Raw genomic sequence first — 22,487 nt, 5'->3', positions numbered from 1 at the left:
CCAGGAGAATGCTGTGGGACACAGCAGCAAAGGCTTTACTGAAGCCCATGTAGTTTCATCCACAGCCTTTCCCTCATTCAATGGGCAGGTCACCTGGTCATAAAAGGAGATCAGGTTAGTCAAGAAGGGCCTGCCTTCCCTAAACCCATGCCGTGGCTTGACCCCCTGGTTGTATTCTACATACTGATAAACTAGCAAATGCAGCTTAGTGCCCAAGCTTCTTCATAAGCTGCCCGAAAGGGCAACTAAGATGAGGTGGTAAAGTTTCCACCTACGTTATGGTAGAAAAGAGTTATGCTTTAAACTGAACTTTATTTAAAAAACACTTTATTTAAAAGTGTGAATAGATAAGGCACATTTGTTTCATATTTCACAGAATAGCTTGGGTTGGAAGTGACCTACAAGGTCATCCATTTCCAGTCCCTCTACCACGGGGCTGGAAGGGCCCATACCTTCCACTGGATCAGGTTGCTCAGGGCTCCATCTAACCTGCCCTAGAACACTTCCAGGGATGGGGCACACACAGCTTCTCTGGGCAGCCTGTGCCAGTGCCTCACCACTCACCATAAAAAAATTCTTCCTGATATATAATCTAAACCTACTCTCTTTCATTTTGAAGCCATTCCCCCTTGTCCTCACCCTACATATTCTTGTGAGAAGTCTCTCACCATTTTTCTTGTAGACTCTCTTCAAGTACTGGAAGACTACACTTAAGTCACCCCAAAATCTTCTCTAGGCTGAACAATCCCAATTCTTTCAGCCTTTCCTCATAGGAGAGGTGCTCCAGCCCCCTCATCAGCTTGGTAAACCTCCTCTGAACTGGCCTGATTGCCAGGAGAAAGGAAAAAACAATGAGAAGGGAGGAAAAAGGTTTTAAAAAAAAAGAGAGAAAACCAGGGAACAAGCAACGCCCAGCTAGGGGTTAAGTAAGTTAAACTTTGCCCCACTCAAGACTCTCAGGAAGGGCTCCAACACCACACACAGCTGTCACAACAGCACGGGAGAAATGCGAGCTTCCCGCACTTCGAGAGCAGAGAAACTTCCTCCTTTCCCTGCACCTCTTAGCCTAGCCCAGCCCAGCCCAGAGCTGCCAGGGACTGACATGGCGGCCGCGCCCTCAGGGCCCCGCGCGGCGCATGCCCCGCCGCCGCCCGCCCGCGGCGCGCTCTGACGCGGGGAGCGTAAACAAAGCGGCGCCCTGTGGGAAGAGGGAAGCGCTACGTGCAGGAAGAGGGAGCCTCCATCTTAGGCGCTCGTCGCGGCGGCGGGATGGCGACGGATGGCCGGGAGGAGAAGGGTATGTGCCGGTAGAGAGGGGGGCAAGCGTTAGGCCCCGGGGAAGGGGGAAGGCTCAGGCAGGGGCCCTGTCCCCGCCTGAGCCTTCCCGCTTCCCCGGGGCCACCTTGGAAGCTGATGCTGGGCCTTCAGCCGGGGGACGTCCGTCTCCTCCAGGGGAGCGGAGGGGCGGCGGGGTCAGGAGTAACCCTTAGAGGATGATTTTAATTTATTTTTTTTGCGGAAGCGCTCCCTGTGTTTTGTTGGGGAGCAGGAGGTAACAGTGCCCCTCATACTTTGGTGTCCCGGCAGCGCACGGCTCGGGGCAAGGTGACTCGAGCAGTGGGAAGAGGGAGAAGTTCGTGGGCCGTAAGTTTTACATCATCGACTGCGAGTTACTGCAGGTTGTGTTTTCGCAAAAAATATTTTCTATTTTTATTGCTGCTTTTTGTTTCTGCTTGGATCGCTAGGCCGTTTTAGTTTTGGGGTTTTTTGCACGGTTTTCTGTGGGGGGATGTTGTTACTTTAGTAAGCAGAAACTGGCGTTGGAATCTTACTTTGCCGATTGTTGCTCGGCTTTTTGCAGTCAGCTGTGAAATCTGGGCACTGTGGGTAAATAAACTTGAGTTAGAGGAATCGGACAAGTTCAGAGTCATCACTCTGGAATAATAATAATCTAGGGCAATTAGTGTCGAATAATAGAATCACAGCTCTTATAAATGACTACCGCTGTCCACGGAAGCCGAAGTGATCCGCATGTTATCTGTGAGATTACGTTAGTCAGTCTCACAAAATAGCTTCTTTAAGAAGCCAGACCAAAGTCAGGTATAGCAGATTGCCGTTTGGTGGTTAGTGCAGAGAGTTGTGGAGTTATAAAAAGGGCAAAGTATCACTGGGGTATTGTGGCATGGATTGCATTCATTTGGATTTCTATGGAGAATAATGTTTCCTGTTAAAGCCTTTGCAGGATATGTGCCCACAAAATGGCTTTGTCGTAGTGGTAAAGGTTTTCTGTCTGTTATTTATTGTGAAACGATATGACATGGAAGATTCCCAGTAGATTTTGATAGAACTGATAAATAAAATTATTGGTTGTGCTTTATCCTTAATGGTATTATTGTAAAACTGGTAGATTGGGATATGATCAGGTTGTGTCAGAACAGATCTGATCGCCCACTGTGGATGAGCAGTGAATTTGAAATGTTTGCTGTTGTCATCTATAAATTTCTATTCATATAAATATTTATTCTGTTGGGCTTGAATTTTTTTTCGGTGTTTGTTAATCACTGCCAGTGGTCAAGCTATATTTTTACTTTCTTTTTAATTATTTCTCATGTGAAAGGGGTTATTTTGACTGAATTACAGGTCAGATTACAGGTCAGATGTTGATGCACATTTGCAGCTGAACTAATTTCTGCTGTAAGTACTCCCATTGGAAAAGAAATGCAGTTTTACCACTTCAGAAAACCAAAAATAAGGCTTGCATACCCGTTTAGTTTGAAATCACAGGGTCTTATTTCTTTTGTGTGCCAAATCAGTTTTTTGCTTGGACCCTTCCAATAGTTCTAATTCTCCTGGCCAGCAGATGAAATGGCCTCCCGGGCTACCTTCCTGCTATTTTGGGTGAGTTAAATTTGTTCATGGAAGGATCCCACAAAAGACAAGCAGCAGGAGAGCCCTGTTGGGAGTATCTGCCACAGAAAGAACTCATTTGGTCCCTCCCTCTTCAGTGCTTATGGACTGTAAAACACCTGTCCTCTGCCGTTTTTCTGTTTCTGCTTTTGTGTTTTTCCTGATGCCTCTCTGAGATAATTTAGCTCTGCAGGTTGAACTGACAGTGGCGGTTCAGTGAGAGGAATCGTCTTGTGCAAGTCAGTCAAGCAGCATATCCAGTGCAAGACAGGAAGCAGGCTGCTAAATAAATCTGGAGATGTGTTTCTAAACAAATCACGTCGATGTGCCTGTAAAAGGGGATGGGGGATCCTGTTCCTGTCTCCTGCATCCTATTTAAGGTTCCAGCTGCAAATGAGGCCCATCTAACCTGGAAGGGATTTAGGAGAGAGTGTGTATCAGACTTGTGTTTTCTGTTAAATTTTCCTTCTCATTTGCTTCTGAATGAGCTGATACAGGAGTCTTTTAGTACCTTTCAATGCTGCTGCTGTAGGTAGGTTAAATGTAGTTTACTCAAGTATGCTGTTGTCTCACCAAGAGGGAAACAAATCTGAGGTTCAATACGTGTGATTTGAGATGGATGATATGTTTAATTTTCTTATCTCAGTGCACCTCTTTTTCATTAGTGTCCCATAAAAAAAACCTTGTGCTCTAGACTTGCCAAGCTTCCTGTGGGCAAGCAGAATGCAGCCAGGAAATTGCATCTCATGTTTGGCAGTTGCACAGCCATGAATCTGACTCTCATATATTTATCAGTCACAGCAAGAATATTTGCTGTAGATGTATGTCTACGAACATAAAGGGCTGTTCCCAAGAGAATTGCGATGCAAGTTTGTGTTGCATTTAAATGCCTGCTAAGTGTAAACTGACGGGAAAGGTTTGATCCTCTTCTCTCTGCACCATTTCCTTTGCATTAGAGACAACAACTGAGCAGTCCAGGGATCACTTCTGCATTCCCCTACCACTGAAAATGTGGAAAAGTGCCAGCAGGAAAGTTAGTGCACATGCTGGCTTCAGATTTGGTAGTATATAGTAGAGAGACAATTATAATACTAATTTTTAATATATATATGATGTGGATTATGTTTGGGGTTTTTCTAATATCAAGCTGTAAATTTTATTTTGTGGTTCAGCTCAATATTTTGAGATAGACAAGCTGCCAATCTCTGGAAGACTTAATTGCTGCATTACCTCAGTTTCATGCAGTACTAAAATCCTTACCTGCATCTGCCATGGATATTGTAAACCAGCTGAATCCTTGGAGGTTGCTCTGGTTTCTTTTTCCTGAGCACAGAAAATGCGATTGATCACAAAATGGAAAGAACTAAGACTTTTGGAGAGATTCCAAAATTAATACCTTTTTTTTTTTTCCTTTGCATGTTTAGGCTTAGTTCACTCTTTTTAAAGTGCTTGGAATATAGATCTGCTCCCTTAAAGCTGGTGACTCTTTCTTCTAATGAGATCACCATATATCCCTTTTGGTTTCAGGCAAAGTGAAACAGCCAGAAATTGTGACAGATTTTAAAAGTTTTGTGAGCAGGTGTGGTCATTTACTGCTTCTGGCATTAATTTTCTTTAACATCTGCCTTTTTGATCAAGTTGTAGGGGGGTTTTTCAGAACAGCTCAGAGTTAATGATGCAGCAAATAAGTACTGCTTTCCGATTGTGATTTTTCTTTTTGTTAGTGAGCCACAAAACCCACCATTCTAACAGAGCAATGACAACAGAAATAGTGGAAGAGAGATAATTCATCATGCAAATTTCAGAATTTTGCAGAGATAAGGGTCCCTCCTCTTTACTAACGGCACTCAGACTATCTATCTCCTGGGCTCCCTTTTTCTAAAATTTTATGTTCAGCTTTCATTTGTAGGTCAGCTTTGCTGAAAAGCTTTTGTGACGTGAGGAGCCAACTTGGACCTTGTTTAGATGACGTCTAAATGCATCTTGTGACATATTTTAATTTTTTATTTGCTCTGCCTGATCCTTCCAAATGAAAGTGTAGAAATAAATCAAGAAGATGTCAATTTTTGCTTTGTTGTGGATCTGTAGCCCTGAAGGAAATGTTTGGGTTTGTAATTACTAGTTCTTTGGTTTACATATCCAGACTTTTTATGGTTGGTTTTGACTTTTTTTGTGTATTTTCAGATGGTGAACTGAATGTTCTGGATGACATTTTGACTGATGCTCCTGACCAGGATGATGAGTTGTATAACCCCGACAGTGAGCAAGACAAAAGTGAGAAAAAGGGTATGTGGCTTTGGTAGTGGATATTCTGCAGGATCATAAGTGGTAAAAAGTGTCTGTCTTATTTCAGTTTGTCTTTGAAGTAGTGGATTTTATAACTTGATTAAAAAAGTGAATGAGTTCCAAAAGTCTTTATTTCATGGACATGTGTTGTTTCACCTGACCCTCCAAGCAAACAGTCAAATCCATTGCCTTTTGTCTCAAGAGCAGTTGCTGAGTCTGGCTTGTTCTGAATTCATTTGCTGTTAGAAAATGACTGTCCTTTTTGGCTCGATGAAGTGAGATGGAGGTGGAGCAAAGGGGTTTTAAAGTCTGATTCCAGCTCACTTCTTTATTTGGCTTTACGCCAGTCCCCTAAGCATTTAATTCAAAATCTGAGAAACACATACCTCTTAGAAGTAAAATATGTGTTTTAGAACATGAGCTATTCCTAAGAAGCAGTTTTGAGTGTTGCTGCAAAGCCTACAACTGGAAGATGTTCCCTATGACCGCAGCCGGGTAATTACTTCAAATAGAGGACATAGAAGCCTCTGTACAGTTTTTGTTTTGGTATTGGAAATAACACTGAACTTGATATTTCTTTCTATTTAAGGATCAAAAAGAAAAACTGACAGGATGGAAAATGCTGAAAGCAAGAGGCAAAAACCTTCTGTGCATTCCTCGAGGCAGATGATGCCAAAGCCTCCCAGTTCATCAGTTAGCAATAACAAGAGAATAGTGAGTACGAAAGGAAAGCTGGTGTCAGAGTACAAGACTGAGGAGTATCAGAGATCTGACAGAAACAAGCGCCCAGATGGCGATCGGAAGATGCGAATGTCAAGCAGTTCCAGGGAACCTTATAAAGGACAACCAGAAAAATCTTACATGAGGAAGAGGGATATTGACAGAAGGGCAAAGTCTTCTACACCGGACGGTTCAGAGGTATTAAGTATTCTTGCTGCCTTATAAATAAAGCAATTTAATGAGACTTTTGTAAGGCACGTTCTCTTAGGACTGTGTGTGCATCCTGACAATGTTGTATGACTGCTGATTCACTTTTTCTTTAAACATCAGAGAATCAGGCATGATGTGGATAGAAGACCAAGCAGATCTAGCCATTCTTCTAAGGAAGAGGTGAACTCTGAGGAATATTGTTCAGATCACGAGACTGGCAGTAGTGGTTCCTCTGAACAAGGCAACACAGAGAATGAGGAGGAAGGAATGGAAGAAGAGGAAGATGATGAAGGGGAGGAGGATGAAGAGGTGGAAGAAGATGGGGAGGAAGATGAAGAAGAGTATGAACAGGATGAGAGGGATCAGAAGGAAGGAAATGACTATGACACACGCAGTGAAGCCAGCGATTCTGATTCTGAATCTGCCTCTTTCACAGATGGGTCAGTCAGATCTGGGTCTGGTTCAGATGCATCAGGTAGGCAGCATCTTGCATGCTAATGTGAAATACCTTGCCACTGAAAGTTTGACTACTTTGAAAAATAACTGCTTCCTGACCATGTCAAAAGTAAGCCGTGGTGGCAGAAGTCAGGAAGATGTTTATTATGAAATACCATAGGCAAGGAGAAAATGTACTGGAAAGTGGTAAAACAAAATTGTGAATATCCAGATTACTGTGTTGAGGATTCATTGTATTCTTGACTGCTTTGGCCTTGCTGTTCAAGCTTTGAAACACTAAAATTAGTATTTTCTTGGGTATCTAATGGCTTAGTTTTCCACACTATTAATTTTAATTCAGCGTTGAGCTGTTTGGTATCCATCTAGATGAGTGACCAGGTAGACTGGTAGTAAAACATTATGTCCCTGGGGAAGGATAGCTGAATCTTAGAGTGGCTGTGTTCAGCATAGGAATTCTAAACCTAAATTGAAATTATTAGGGCAAATTTAGAATTAAATAATCAGAAACTAGAAACAATTGGTTTGTATTTGTATATTGTAAGTGGTCCTAACTTGCAGATGTGAAGTGCTAATGACGTAAATACTTTTGGGTTTGGCTGTTCGTTGTTTGTTTTTTCTAGGAAAGCAGCTTGCAGTCCTGTTAAGATTCCTATTGTGTATCTTCCTTGTCTGAAGTCTCCATAGGTGGTCATCCTGCTTAATATGCTGCCTTTTTTAGCTCAGCTCTGCTGTATGGAATTAGAGACAGCAAGGTGTAACCTAAAGACGAGTGAAGCTGTAATAACTGTTCTAAAAAACTCTGTGGTATAATGTAACACTTTCTTAAGAGTGGGAATAATTGCCTGTGTGCCACAGTGTTTTGTTTTTCTGTCTCTTACTGTTTTTGAGCTCTGGGCAAATGAGCTCACATCACTATTGCTACACAATTTGTGCTAGATGTTGCACATTTGGGTGAAGGCTGAAAAGAAACGCTAACCCACCCTTACTAAAAATACAATAATAATAATTTCTGTCTCTAAACATTGCACAGATTTAATAGATTTGTGCCATTCATCTATCTTCCTTTTGTGGATGAAAAGCTTGAGTAACTAGCATTTGCTTCTTCTGTGCATGATAGTTTTGTGGCAACAACCACAATTTTAATGTGCAAACCAAATGGTAACTTCACTTTTACTGATGCTATTTTCCTGTCACATTACTTTTTAATCTCAACTTTGTGTTTAAAGTATGGTTTTTATTTTTTATGGTTTCTTTTAGATGAGAAAAAGAAGGAGAGGAAGAGAGCTAGAGGTATCTCTCCAATTGTTTTTGACAGAAGTGGCAGTTCTGCATCAGAATCATATGCAGGTATTCTTCCCTTTTGTTGTTTGTCATTGTGACTTGCATCAAACCTTAATGTGTAATGTAAAATAAATGTAACTGGCTGTAGAGATTTATAGGGTTTGTAGCTTTGTATAATTTGGTATTGACTTCTGGCATGTTGTGTGTGGATACCTTTGGGGGGAAGTAGGCTTTCTTGTTACTTTAATGCTATTCTGTTGCTTAAGTGGAAATTTCACTTTTTTTTTTTTTTTTTTTAACTTGGAAGATGATGATTCAGTGACTAGTTTTCTGAGTAGGAAATTGTTCAAATATTATTTAAAAAAAAAAAACCCAAATCAAACAACCCAAAACTGAAACAAAAAAAAAACCAACAAAACAAAACACTCGTGCACATTGAATAGTATTTTTTGTGTGTGTGGGTGCGCGCCAGAAAGCATAATTTGTCATGAATGAAAATTGTATGGGACAAGGCTGTAGAAATTGTATATTATCTCTATTAAGGCTCAATCTGAACAAATGTACTTTGGCTAAACACAGGTTCAGAAAAGAAGCATGAGAAATTATCATCTTCCGTTCGTGCTGTCCAAAAAGGTATCATTTAAATTTGAATTTTTAATGCATGCCCCATAGCAAGCCATTGTCTCTGTTGATTAAATTACCTGTAAGTAGTGATGTTCTGATATAAATCAATTTGAGCACGTCATTGTTCTGAGCATGATAATTGAATCTTGAGCTACTTTTGCATGTTTTGAGAGCGATGTGCAAAAAGTTCAGTCACTGTGCTCTTTGCAGAGGCAGCAAATTTAAAAAGGAAGTGCTTAAAGCTGCAAAGAGGAACAGCATTCACCATTCTCTATTGAACAGTTTGTGCTTGTTACGAGTGTTACCCATCATTTATGTAAAGATCTTTAAGCAAGGAAATAAGTCCTACATATCGGAACATCACTGAATCATGCTGATTTTATTTTACTTTTTTCTTTACTTGGATATCTGAGTTTTAGTTTTGGTTTGGTTTCCCCTGGCATTTTGTGCTCTGCAGCTTTGACTTTAAGTTGGGTGGTTGTGAGAATACATAGATAGGAAATGGGTGGGATACTGTGTATTTTTAAGGAAGCAAACCGCTATCTGTACTCAAAGCAACATGTTTGGTAAGTATTTACAGTTCAGCTTATTTGATACTTTGTTTTCTTTTCAGACCAAACAAGCAAACTTAAATACATTCTCCAAGATGCACGATTCTTTCTCATCAAGAGTAATAACCATGAAAATGTATCACTTGCTAAGGCAAAGGTATGTTGTATTTTCTTCAAAGTGATCCCTTTGTCTGTTTTCAGACACACTCACCTCAGTTTGGGAGAGTGTGTAGTTGGATGTTTTATTTTCTTTATTGCTTGGATCCCGGTGGATGCAGCAACAAAAGCTGCTGCACCTTGGTTCTTCGGCTTCCACTGTAACCTAGAAAAGGCCCTAGACCACCTGCCATTTATCTTGCCAAGAACAGAGTTAAAGGGGCCTTAAGGTCTGTTTGATAACATCCTAAGCAAGGCTCCGTCGGGAATGCTGGGGTAGTATTTTCTCCCATCCATCAGAACCTCTGTTCCTATTGCTGTACTCTGAGAAGGTTCAGAAGGTTGTTTGGCTTTTTTCTAATGCTACGAGAGTAATTTAGGTCAGGTGATTGAGAATCTGAAGCCTTAGTGTGGAAATATATGCCTGGCAGTGCTGGTGTGTGAGTTCTTTGTGAGGGATTCCGGAGCACCTGATTTCAGCTGTTGAGGAATTGCACTAGGTGTCCATTGCACCGCTCTGGTGGTTTTGTATTGGCATGTGTTCTTTGGGACAGGTCATAGAGAAAATACTTGATTTGCTGTTACACAATATACATAGAGTAGGTGATTCTGTTAATGAAGATTTTCTGAATTAGGATGAAAATGGCATCAAAATGATTAAACAAATCTCAGAGTCCTGGGCATGTTTGGTTCTCACCTCTCCTTCCGGCTTTGAAGGTGCAGTGAACAGCATTCTGACTGGTGGCTCTGTAAAGGAGTCTATGCTTTTTTGTGCTTTGTCCACGTATGGAGCTGCAGTAGTATCCTTGTTCCTGATGTTATTGAAGTGGATGCTTTGTCTCTCAGGGTAGAGGCATCAGTGCTTTGATGTTGGACTTCCATGAAACTCACTTTTGTGGTGCCAGTGTAATAGGTTGTTGAGTTCACAGCAGGGCTGTACAAGCAGCCAAAAGCCATGTAATCTGACTGAAAGCTAGCAAAATCCCCAAATATTCTCTGGTGGCTATAGTGAATTACCAGAATCAGACAAACGCTGATCTGAGTTCAGAGTAGGGCATAAATCCTTACCTTCACTAAAGAAATGCAAGGGAAGGAACGTTGACTTTGGTATGTATATCCTGTTCTGAGGCTGAAGCTTATTTACCCAGAAAATGGATGGAGGAGTAATTCAATAAATTGTTATTCAATATCTCAGCTCAGCTGGCACCTTAAACAGGTTGAGTTTTATTGTGTATGGCTGCATAACAGCTGGTAAAATGGAAAAGACAGTATTTAGTAGGAGATGTGTAAGAGTAAACAAAGTGATTTGAGTTGTCTTGCCATTTTAAAGTGTTACTTCGGTGTCTTTCATGTTGCTGGCATTTCACTGAAAGAATTTTAAAGTCTGCAAACTGTCCTCAGCAAATCTGCAGTGCTATAGTCAAGTCTACCTGCCCACCTTTTAGTAGTATTCTTTTGGTTTTTCATAATTCCTGTGTGCTATATAATACCTAAATTCCTTAAGTCACTTGAAACAGATGTGAAAACTTTAACCCTTACTATTTTTAAGTTAACTGCCCATCATTATAATTACAGTGGAAGTGTGAATGCATCTAATGGTCTAAATGCATCTTGAGTGTTCAAAAGAAGATTGAAAAGCCAGTGTTTTAAAAGTTTTAGTACAAGGCGGGCTAAAATATTTCTTGATGGAAATTAATTTAGCAGTATGTTTTTCTTTCTATTATCTTCTACTCCAGTACAATATTTTGGTCTTGTTTTCTTCATCTACATTGCATATTTGTTAGCTAAATCATTTGCAATTAACTGTTATGTTTTGATGATGGGGTGGGTGTTTTTCTGTTTTAGGGAGTATGGTCGACACTTCCAGTGAATGAAAAGAAGCTTAATGCTGCATTTAGATCAGCAAGGAGTGTTCTACTCCAGTACAATATTTTGGTCTTGTTTTCTTCATCTACATTGCATATTTGTTAGCTAAATCATTTGCAATTAACTGTTATGTTTTGATGATGGGGTGGGTGTTTTTCTGTTTTAGGGAGTATGGTCGACACTTCCAGTGAATGAAAAGAAGCTTAATGCTGCATTTAGATCAGCAAGGAGTGTTATTTTGATATTTTCTGTAAGAGAGAGTGGCAAATTCCAAGGTAAGGAAAAGTGAGCTATTATCAAGGTGAGTGAAAGTGAGTTCTATATGCAATAGCCTTTCTGTTGTATCTTTGTTACAATTCATACAAAATCCTTTAGGGTTTGCAAGATTATCTTCAGAGTCCCATCATGGAGGATCACCTATACATTGGGTGCTGCCTGCAGGAATGAATGCAAAAATGTTGGGAGGTGTCTTTAAAATTGACTGGATTTGCAGGTAACCAACTGTGCATTTATCTTGCTGTTAATAACAAGGCATTATATTATAATTTTTGCATATTACTCAAGTACCAACAGCATATTTCTGAAACTTGATTCAACCAGAGATCTGTCCTCACTGCTCACTTGAATAGACAGCTGTGGATGAAAAAGAAAAAAAAAATCATGTAAGGACAAATCTGTTTTGATCTGACTGAACAAAGAAAATACTACTGTTCTGAAGCAACATATGAGATAGTGCGAGTATTGCATGATGTATAGGTTTTGAGCAGTATGTTCTTACAGAAAAGATTTTAGATCTCTATTAAGGAAAAAGTTACATGCATTGCATGGTTGTACAAGTACTTTGGACTGCCAGAAAGACTGAATAGAGGAAAAGCGAGACTGTGAATTAGAGAAAAACCTGTGTTGGAAAGGTCCTCTTGAAGCTACTGACTCCCACCTCCAGCTCAAATCACTTCTAGCTTCATAGTTAGGTTGGTGTTCAGGGATTTATGTGCCAAGAGCTACCACATGTAGAGACTGATCAGTGTATTCAGATGGTGAGATAATAAACAAGCACAGTCTCAATATGCATAAAGTCCAAAATATTCTCTTTTAAAGGAGGGCCTGTCATAGTATGAACTATATTAGTTACTACTGAAATAAGTCCAAGTGAAATCTTCAGCTACTAATATGTAGAACATAAGAATATGTTCAGAGACCTAATAGTACAAAGAATAACAGGATTATTTTCTATGTTATCTCCTGCTGTATACCTTTTTAATTTTTTTCCTAATAAAAAAAACCGAGGCAAAACTATAAATGGTGCCACTTGCATATTTAGGCGGGAATTGCCGTTCACTAAATCTGCTCACCTGACCAATCCTTGGAATGAACATAAACCAGTAAAGATTGGACGCGATGGACAGGTTTGTTAATTCTTTTTTTTTTTCTATAACTGACATCCTCTAGTGCTTGCTTCCAGCTTAGAATGTGCAGGAGAGTAGGAATGTTTTTATAGCAGTTACTCGGAGTAGAGTGCTGTGGCAAAGGCACTTTGCTTCTTTCTAATGCTGTTGTGGAAGAAGGAAAAGGAAACAATCTGGTGCCAGTTCTGTTGTCATCTTTATCATAAACAGTGTTTGCTTCAAAACTGTGTGGTATTCTGAATTTGAAATGGGATGTGCCTTGCATTGTATAGTGTGCAAACCATATAGCATGAGTTTTTAAGAAAAAGGTCTGGTGTTTCCAGTTGTGCTCTGCATTATGTTTTTTTATATGTGCTGTATTGCTTAAGGCATAGACTCCCATTATAGAATATATGCTAAGCAAATTTCAAGTGGGGCTGGCTCTTTGTCTTGTCAGACATACCAGAGTGCGCGTGTGTTGCTGCTGTCATCATGTACCCAAGCTATGGGTAAAATAACAGGTTCTGCTTTCTTTAAGACTAGGTGGGAGGTAATCTCCATACTGTATGGAAAGTGTCAACTTCATGCTGCGTTGTTTTGCCCACAGAAATGTTTGCTTTGTTGTGTCGCAGGAGAAAAACAATAGTTTTGGTCTTGTTTTTAGTTTAATGTGAACTTAAAAAAAAAAGTATTTAAATTTACTTAGCTACTGTTAAATGGCCAAGGAAATTTTTTTTTTTTTCTAATGTTTTGTCTACAATAGACTTGCAATCTGGGCATGAGTTTCAGCTTTTTTCATCAAATTACTGTACTGTTATGGTCTGGACAAGCATTGCCTGATGCTTGCTCTCCCTGCTTTTCAAGTCTGCATATTTCCAGAAGTGATTGTCATTTATCCATTTATATTTGCACAACTGTGAATGGATCTCTCTTCTGAGGATGCGTACACTGAAAAATCTGCCTTTGTGACATCATTTGGGAAGGTGTTCTGCAGGCCTGCAGTCACCAGTTTGAAGAAGCACTTTTTGGGATTGTTTAGCACCTGGCTCCTGCTAGATTTATTTGATGGCCCAAGTTCTTGTACTGGAAGAGAGTCAGCAAGTTCATGTCTGTCCCTTTCTCCTCCAGACAATTTGTGGTGTCCAATGGTCCCATTATCTCCATCTTGTTCCCCATATTCCAGATATTTCACTTTTAATCTAGGCTGGAGAGACCTGACCTTCTCAATCATTGCATGTAGGAATTGTTGCACTCATTCAGTTATTCTTGGTGCCCTGCTTTGATGTTTTCCATTTCTACTGTCCCCTTATTTTTTGAGATGCAGGGGCACTACTGCACCCAGTATTTAAGGTGTGGGTGGAACATGAAATTCAGTGTGATACAATGGCTTTCTTATTCCATGTTCATTTCCCAGTAACCCTGAGCACACAATCTGCTTGTTTGACTGTGGTCAGACCTTGAGTTGGTATTTTCATGGACCTGTCTACCCTATGATGAAGAACTCATACTGAGTAGTAGTAGTCAACTTCACCAGGCCATGGCTTTATATATGAAGCTGGGATGGATTTTTTTTTTTTTTCCTACGTGTGTCACTTTTCTTTCTGTAATAGGTAATCATTTTCTTTGTGATGAAAAACAGTCCTCTGATTTTATAGCAAAACAGTGATGTGGCCTGTATGTCTCATGGGAAGATATGGTTACCCAAAGTGTTGGACTATTTTATGAAAGTTCTAAGTAGTACCTAAAGAGTTAAAGGTAATGTAATTGAATTTTGCTGTGTTTAGTGATACTGAAATATCTTTGAAGTGTCCTTTTTTTTTCTTTTTTTTTTTTTCCCCCCCTTAAATGTCTGTTGTCAGTGTATTTGGGGAGAGTTTCATTTCTCCAGTTTATAAACCACTACTGAACTTCTAACTAATTCTAGGAAATTGAGCCGGAATGTGGAACCCAACTTTGTCTTCTCTTCCCTCCTGATGAAAGTATTGACTTGTATCAAGTCATTCATAAAATGAGGCACAAGAGAAGAATGCACTCACAACCCCGATCAAGAGGACGCCCATCCCGTCGAGACCCCGTTCGGGACGTGGGAAGGTTAGAAACGTTCTTTGGACTGATAATAGGCACATGTGTGAGAATAACGTGATGGAGGAATGTGATTCGTCAAAGCTTTCCCTGCGATAAAGAAGAGAGAAAATCCTCAAATCAAGCTGCATGGACAAGTTTGTGGCTTCATTGAGGATTTCACATGGTTCCCCGGTCTGTCATTTTTCAAGAGGAAAATGGGGATCTTTGCTTTTGCAGAAAAAAGCTTTTAAAGTTCTGTCTCTAGTTTAGACTAGATCATTTATTGAGCTAATGCAACTTGTAATGCTAGCTGTAGGTAAGCTTGGCTTGATTATGAGCAGGCTAGATGGAGAGGAGGAAATATTTATATGCCAAAAATGTGTTAATATCTTGTAAAAGCCTTTTCTTTCAGGTGTGTCTCTGGATAAGCCTTATCAAATATGGGACTTTTATAAGGATCACTTAGAATTTTGCAGAAGATGCCGCCTCATTTTGAGGATAAAATATTTAAGTTATTTTGATATTCAAGAGGAGCATTATTGGGACTGTTTCAAATTGTGTCACCGTGATGTGTTAACCCTATTGCCAAATATTCTCTAACATGTAACCACTGAATTCACACATCTTGCTGAGCTTCTGAAAACAGTAGGTTCTTTCCAAAAGGGATCAAGTGGCCCTTGGAGACCCGGCAACAAACCAAAAAGAATGGCTGTTGCTGTGTCTGTATATACAACCTTTCCAGATGCTGGCAGTACCTGTGGACTTAAAGTATTTTTAGAGGATCGACATGGTTATTGATCACTGCTTTATGAACTTAACATCATTTTCCAGAAAAAAGGGGGTATAACTTGTTACAGAATTGGAGAAGTCTTTGCAAAGAACTGATACTAGCCCTTCTGCCAAACACCTTTTCCCCGTGGTAGCCACTTTGCATACAGACTGATGTGTGGTTTGGGCTGAAACCTTTGGTTAAGTTTCCTTTTTGTGGAAACATCCTGTGGTAGGTACAGAGCCCCAACAAGAGTCCCCATTTCCTTGAGCTTAAAAAAAAAAGGACACTGTAACGAGTAGGTAGGAGGAAACCTGGCAGCGCCCCCCTATTTTTGGCTTTAAAGGACTGAACACCAAGATGGCTTTTGGAGTTAAGCTAAGAGGTTTCCAGTGCAATAAAGTATATACAAGTGAAGGTTTTGCAATGGACTGCAAACTATACATATAACACCACCACACCTTCTCAAGCCTGCCAGGGCCTCCATTTATGTATGTGGCTTACAGCTTAAAGTCAGTAGTTGGACTACTATATGAACTGTTTCTATCATATTTTATACCGGTCGTAAATGCACTCTCAAAACTACAAGAAAGCGGTATGTTTATTCTTTACACCAGCTTTTATTTTCTTTGATCTGAATTTGCTGTAGATGCAACTGCTTTGGTTTTTGGGCTTTTTGCTCATACTAAAGAATCTGCTTTCATTTTAAAAAGCTTAGTAACTGGGTATGGTGTGCTTTAATGACTGAAGTTGGGGAAGGGAGGGAGAAGTCACTATTTATAAAAGTAAAAGCTATATAAGCTTGTTACTCAGCCGGCAAGTTGCACAGTAATTAAGCAATATAAGAAAGTGTTAATGTCTTGTCATAAGGAATTTTACTGTTGGGGAAGGGGAGGGGGGTGAGAAGGGAATGGTTTTGTAGCTGCTTTGTGTTTAGAAACACTGTTACATTAGCACTGGAGTCTCCAACTAGAGTAATGTTCATGTACCTTGGAGCAAAATAAGCACCCAGTTGTCAGCTCTTTTTTGAGCCTAACAGCAGCTGGAATGTAACTTTATAAGGAAGAGCAGAGTTCTTAATATCTCTTCTGTCAAAGAGCTGCTTTTATAGAAAAGAGCCCTAATTATTTTAATTGTTAGGAAGCTGGAGCATTATTAAATTTAAAAATGCACCAGTACATTGCTAGTAAGTTGCTTAGAAAAGAAATTATTAGAAATAATATAATTGGCCTATTCAATTAGGGAAGTCACAGTTAAAGTTGCAATTTCCAAAGCATGCAGAGTTTTATTTATAAATATTATGTAAGTAGACCTTTTATTGAATCCTTTACCCATTAGCTGTCAAATGCAGTAGTCTTCATACCCTCTGACTGCAATGTTCTGTGAAATTCTTTGTTGTCCAATAGGTGTTTCAAAATGTAATGTGGAAAGTGTAATGTTAATGCCTAAGTTTGAGTTTGGTTTAGACAAATTTGTTACCTTTTGTTTGGGATGAAGATACAGTTGGGTAGAGTTCCTTCCTTTACTACCAAAATTCCTGTAAACAGAAAGTAACAGTGAAGTGTATGTAATTGAGCTATTTCTGATTCTTTTAGTTCAGATTTAAAGCTGTAGAATATTTTTAAACAAATAGAGTTGAAAATTATTACATTGATATCCTGGGCAGCTCAGACTATTCCTGTGAGGTATTCTGCTGTGACAGATGCTCCAAGCAACCTTGTTTAATCTTTGATATCTAATTTGTGTAGGCGTCGACCAGAAGATTATGATATTCATAACAGCAGAAAGAAACCAAGGATTGACTATCCCCCTGAGTTTCACCAAAGACCAGGTTAATATCTTACTATGAAGATTTGTGTGCACCAATTCACAAGTGTTTTCTCTTTTAGCATATCCTCATTAATTCAACAGTAAAATACTGATATAACTTGGATATAAAAATGTGACTTGTTTCAAGTGCTGCCTGCTGCTTTAACCCACCTCTCAAAGAAGTCAGTGACACTGTGTTGCTAGTTTGAGAGCTGAGTTAATCTAGGCTGAGCCCTTGAACTGTGTACATTGTTGTGAATGATTTTCTCAAGTGCTGTGTTAATGTGGGCACAAAAATAGATCTGACCTACTTGTCAAGATGCTAATCATCAAATGAAAATGTTTGAGAAATTTCCACCTGGGAATGTCAGCTGAGACTGCATGTAGTAGCCTTTGTGTGAAGATGATGGTAGACATTCAGTTATTTTTTCAGAGAGACTTTTTTCTACAAAAAAGTCTATGTTTGCTATGATTACAAGCTTGACATGAGTTAGGGAGGAGGACGTTGTGCTGCATTTTATAAGAGGATCTAATGATGAAAGGAAGTTGTTCCCTAGAAAGAAATGTTTGCAGTGGTACTGCAGCAACAGCACTGCTCGTAGTGCAGCTTTTTTTTTTTCCTTCAAAAAGCAGCTATTAAGAAATTGTCACTTTTGGTCTACCAAATTGTGCTTCACATCTCTTAGAAAAGCACATTCTATTTCAGTCGTAGATTTCTAAACCTGTTCAGAATATGCCTGTATCTGTACAGCTTGTCTAAAAAGACTGCATTCTTTCATGCAAAAAGTATTGTTACTGCTCTGCATCTTTCTGAGGCCATTGTTTAAAAAACAAGATTGTTTAAAAAAATAATGAAGGTCACTATTTTATTTTAGTGCAAGCATGCCTGATGTTTTGCACCATTCTGCTGAGCTCTTTAAAGGGATTTACTGAAGCTATAAGAGTTCTTTGCCCTGTGCGGCTTTTCCAGATACTTTTTAGTTTGTTTCTAATTTCCTGTGTGGCATTGTATCCAAAACATATTAGGAAATGAGTTTTAAGGGTTGCCCAGATGAACACATTCTTCGAATACACAGTTAGGAAGTAGTAACAGCCAGGTGCTTAATGCCTGGCGGCAGCACTCTTCAAATTATGTGCATTCCTAATTCATTTGACTAAATTTCAAGTCTTTATTTGCACAGTTTCCCTCTTGCATATTTGTTGCTACTGTGTGCAAGTTCTTAATGGGTTTATTGATGTCACTTTTTTATTACATTATACTACTTGTCTGCATTGTCTATTAGAAGCTGTAAGTTTTCAAGAGTTATTTTAAAAATGAGGGTAATGGCAGATAGACATAATTTTGTTGCAGGCACAAAATGAAAGGACAGTTTTTAATTAATATAATTTTTAAGATTGTTAACTTGAGACAGTAAATTGAATTAATACTGCTTGATGTTCGAACAGGGTATATAAAGGATCCCAGATATCCCGAAGTAGACAGGTAAGGTGTGTTCATGTTACTCATTTTATGTCCTGGTAACTTGTCTGCACGGATAAGTTGGATTTAGTTCTATAAATTTTTATTCCCAACAGACGATTTTCAGGAGTTCGACGAGATGTATTTTTAAATGGGGTAAGTTCCTGCATGCAGTTTTTTTGGGCAACTTTATATTCAGCTTTCTGCACTTCCAAAGAACACTCAACAGTAATTTTAATATTACTGTCTTTCATTTTAGTCCTACAATGATTACGTGAGGGAGTTCCACAACATGGGACCACCACCACCATGGCAAGGAATGGTTTGTGTCTTGTTGAATTTGGTTTTTCTCCTTAGCATACAGCTTCTTTTTGTTTCCCCCAAAAGGAGCCTGGCATATTCAGTGTGCTTTCACTCTTCGCTATTCTTAAAATGTAGCTTTGCTGTAACAGTGTAAAAATTTTAGGGGAAAAATATTGATAATAAGTAATTTGAAATTTACTTTCAACAGTAGTCTGGCATTCTTAGTAAGCTCTGAAGAAATAGCAGAACCCTCCTTTAGCCTAGGTGGGAGGGTGTGATCACATTCTGTGTCCTGCTAAATGTTGATGGTAATTGGCTCTCGAACAGCAAATGCATCAAACAGGTGGACTTGTTGAAGAGGCTCATGGAATGGGCTGCTGGGCTCTAGTGTTGTGCAGTGGCTTGCTTTTGGCTATGGCAATGAAGCATGCAGGAAACTAGCAAAATGTGCTGCACAACCTAATTAAAATAAGTCTTCCTGTATTACAGCCTCCACTGAAATGCACTTTTTTTCCCAGCAAGGTGGGCAGATACATGAGTTGACATATCTACAACTATGTAGATAGTTCACTTGTACAAGTTGTCGCCTTCATGTCAGGAGAAGTAGTCGTAGTGAAGTTATTTTGGTTATATTTAGTAAGTCTGGCCTGATTTTGTATAACTATAATGAGTTTTGGCTCTTGTTTGTACTGGCAATGAGCAAAAAGTAAAGCCAGATGTCGAGATGCCCTATAGCCTCTTATTTTTGTCAGCTGAAACACAACTCCTTACAACTGAAGGAAGTAAACTAGGTTGTCAGATGGTAGGGAAAATAGTTTTTTTAAACAGTTAAGCCTCCAGAAACTCAGTTTTTTTCCTCTTCTGCATGCAGTCCAAGTAGTTGTCCTAGAATCCAGTGCTTCCATTTACTTTCTTTGTAACAAAAATGCAAGCCAAGATGCTTTGGTACTAGGTAAAGGAGGACCATGCAGATTGAAGAAATGGAAGAGATCAGCCAAAATAGGTCTTGTTAAAAACAAAAAGGCTAGCATTCTGTCAAATTATTTGTCTTGCAAATTATTTGGGTTTTAATTTAGAATAGAAACATATTCATAAGGAATGAGTATGAGTTGTTTCTGTAAGAGCTCACTGCTTTGGACAGAGTTCACTTTCTATATGCAAATGTTTAAAAAACCCAAGACTGAAACTGCCACATTAAAGTAGAAGTTTTGTGTACAGTGTCATATTGAGGCAGATGCAGAAGGAAGGGATATTGGGCTGTGGGGAGGGTGTTTACCAGACTTCTCCAAGCAGTGGTAGAGAGGGAGTAAATCATGCCAGCCTAATGGAAAGTAGTCTGCTGTTCAGTTAGGAGGCTGTGATCAGATTTATTTAGATGCTGTGTTTTCCATGTAAATAATGCACTCCTTGTGTGCATTCCTTTGCTTCAACAAACTTCCTGTAACTTTCTTGTAGCCACCATATCCAGGTATGGAGCAACCACCACACCACCCTTACTATCAGCACCATGCACCTCCACCTCAAGCTCACCCTCCATACTCAGGACATCATCCTGTACCCCATGAAGCGAGATACAGAGACAAACGAGTAGTAAGTGTTCATACAGACAGAGGGGATGCAAGTCTGCAGGCCGGAGTAGGAATCTGGGGTCCAGGGGTAGCCTAGCTTTGTTTGCTATGATAAACAGCATGTTTATGACCTGCATTAGAGTTCCTTAGATCAGTTGTTTAGATTGACTGCACACTTACAGCAAATTTGCAAAGCCTTTCTCTCCCTGGTGAGGTAGAGGTGAAAAATTCTCATACTCTTAAACTGAGGTGTATGCTTAAATTGTCTTCCGGCCTGTTCACCTCTGAATATTTTCATGCTGAAACCTGGTTTGAATAAGGACAGGCCTGTAACTTGGCTTGTGCTCATTGGCAACCAATTACTTTATCAGCAGAATTTTGTATTTTAAAACTTCTTACAGGTACATCAGAAAACAGGGCAGATTAAATTTCTGTTAGCTGGCTTGAAAGGCTCCTTAGCTTTCAGGTCTCTTGCCGGTGTCTGGCATTTGAACCCCAAATTCTGTACACGAATGCTGGACAGTTGGTTTGGTTGGGCTTGCCTTTTTTTAAATACTGGGCTTTCTGAAGAGTTACAGCCAGCCTTATAGATAAGGGAGGGAATTCTGATTTGGGAAAGAAAATAGCAGAGCTCTCCTTTCATCACAGCACGACTATGACATGAGAGTAGATGACTTCCTTCGCCGCACACAAGCTGTTGTCAGTGGTCGGAGAAGCCGGCCCCGGGAGAGGGACCGAGAGCGGGAGCGCGACCGGCCTCGAGATAATCGGAGAGACAGAGAACGGGACAGAGGCCGTGATCGGGAAAGGGAGAGAGAGAGGATTTGTGACCGGGACAGAGACAGAGGTGAAAGAGGTAGATACCGAAGATAATCTATCTGGAGCAGTGCTCACTTGAAACAAAAAAAGCTTGTATTTTTTTGTGTGTTTACAAGTAGTACATTTTATTTTCAGCTGTCTACTTAAAGTTCGTTGTGTAGAAGGATTTATAATGACCCGCTCTATTCCAAGCATGCAGTGAACTATGAACTGGAAAAACTCAAATAGGCCAAAAATAAAATACACAAAGCTGACACTCAGCTTCATGTTTCTATTGGAACAAAGTTGGAAGCAGCTAAGAATGTAGATATTGATTAATTCTCAATAAGTGTTCTACTTAGTGACTTCATTCTAGGTTTTTGAATACTGATGGATAACTGCCTTTTTTTTTTTTTTTTTTTTTGCTTTGATGTTTTCTTCCTGTAGTTTCATATGGTTCGATGGGAGAATGCTGCTATCAAGTATGCAAATACTGAAGTATGATCTCTTTCTTTTTTTTTGACGGTATGACAGTGTTGTAGCAGCCTTTTTTCCCCCCTTCTTTCCCCCCTATTTTTTAACCCTATCTGTGAAGTCAAGTGGTTTTTTTTCAGTCTTCAGTAAGGAAAGCAATATTAAGAAGACACTATTGATACCTAATTTTTAGCCTTTTTAAAAAATCTTCCTGTGTTCAGTAACATTTTGGTCAATTCTCTTGTCTGGTCTCTTTCCAAAATGTACACATTGCTTGGAATGTTCACAACCTGCGTGCGTGGAACCAGAAAATATTGCTGTATTCTACATTGCTACCATTTTTTTTTTTATAAAAATAAATTGGTACCTATTGAAATGTTTAAAACTTCATGTTGGATTTCTTGGTTTTGTAAGCTTGGCAGCTTTGCTAGATTCCAGCAGTTCTAGGAAAATATCTATGTTCAAAAATAGTTCAAATGTTCTTCGTGGTAAGCAAAACTGATCTGAAGCCTGAATTTAGGAAAAGGACTGTTGATATAAAAGGTAATTGCATTTCTGTTTCCATAGTGAAGTAGCCAATAACTCCTGCAGCTCATCAGAGTTAAGGCCCTACATGTTCAACTTAATCATATGATCTTCAAGCTGTTGAGAGGCTGTCCTCAGCCGCAACATACCTGTCTCAGGAATGCGTTAGAGTCCTCTAAGATCCAGAGTCTGCACATACATACTTTGTAGTGATCATTTGTTACTTCTCTTAAATAAGAAATATTTTATCTAAATGCCAATGGTAAAAAGGGGGGC

At 39.5% G+C, this 22,487-nt stretch overlaps 1 protein-coding gene across 4 annotated transcripts; it reads left to right on the top strand.

Moving 5' to 3' along the window:
* The first annotated feature begins 1,171 nt into the window (after nt 1-1,171).
* YTHDC1 (YTH N6-methyladenosine RNA binding protein C1) lies at nt 1,172-22,071 on the top strand. Of its 4 annotated transcripts, XM_059844310.1 has the most exons (18): nt 1,172-1,297; nt 5,092-5,193; nt 5,783-6,111; nt 6,244-6,598; nt 7,837-7,926; nt 8,440-8,493; nt 9,098-9,192; nt 11,224-11,332; nt 11,433-11,550; nt 12,379-12,463; nt 14,367-14,533; nt 17,024-17,106; nt 18,531-18,567; nt 18,660-18,699; nt 18,803-18,865; nt 20,302-20,436; nt 21,063-21,270; nt 21,660-22,071. In XM_059844310.1, exons 1-18 carry the CDS (start codon nt 1,270-1,272, stop codon nt 21,707-21,709), a joined length of 2,148 nt encoding a protein of 715 aa, XP_059700293.1. In that variant the 5' UTR covers nt 1,172-1,269; the 3' UTR covers nt 21,710-22,071. The 4 variants fall into 4 exon arrangements, with proteins under 4 accessions (XP_059700293.1, XP_059700295.1, XP_059700294.1 ...); XM_059844312.1 differs by lacking the exon at nt 8,440-8,493; XM_059844311.1 differs by lacking the exon at nt 21,660-22,071 and having other exon boundaries at nt 21,063-21,487.
* Nucleotides 22,072-22,487: the final 416 nt, after the last annotated feature.

The sequence above is a fragment of the Haemorhous mexicanus genome, chromosome 4 (genome assembly GCF_027477595.1).
Source record: "Haemorhous mexicanus isolate bHaeMex1 chromosome 4, bHaeMex1.pri, whole genome shotgun sequence".
NCBI classification, from domain to species: domain Eukaryota; kingdom Metazoa; phylum Chordata; class Aves; order Passeriformes; family Fringillidae; genus Haemorhous; species Haemorhous mexicanus.
This window is presented reverse-complemented; position numbering and strand designations above follow the sequence as displayed.

What these genes read in the sequence shown, in the direction of transcription:
- YTHDC1 (XM_059844310.1), top strand. Translation starts at nt 1,270, where the DNA reads ATGGCGACGGATGGCCGGGAGGAGAAGG. An exon ending in AAAATTGACTGGATTTGCAG is followed by an intron (nt 11,551 to 12,378) that starts GTAACCAACTGT and finishes TTGCATATTTAG; the next exon opens with GCGGGAATTGCCGTTCACTA. An exon ending in GAGATGTATTTTTAAATGGG is followed by an intron (nt 18,700 to 18,802) that starts GTAAGTTCCTGC and finishes CTTTCATTTTAG; the next exon opens with TCCTACAATGATTACGTGAG.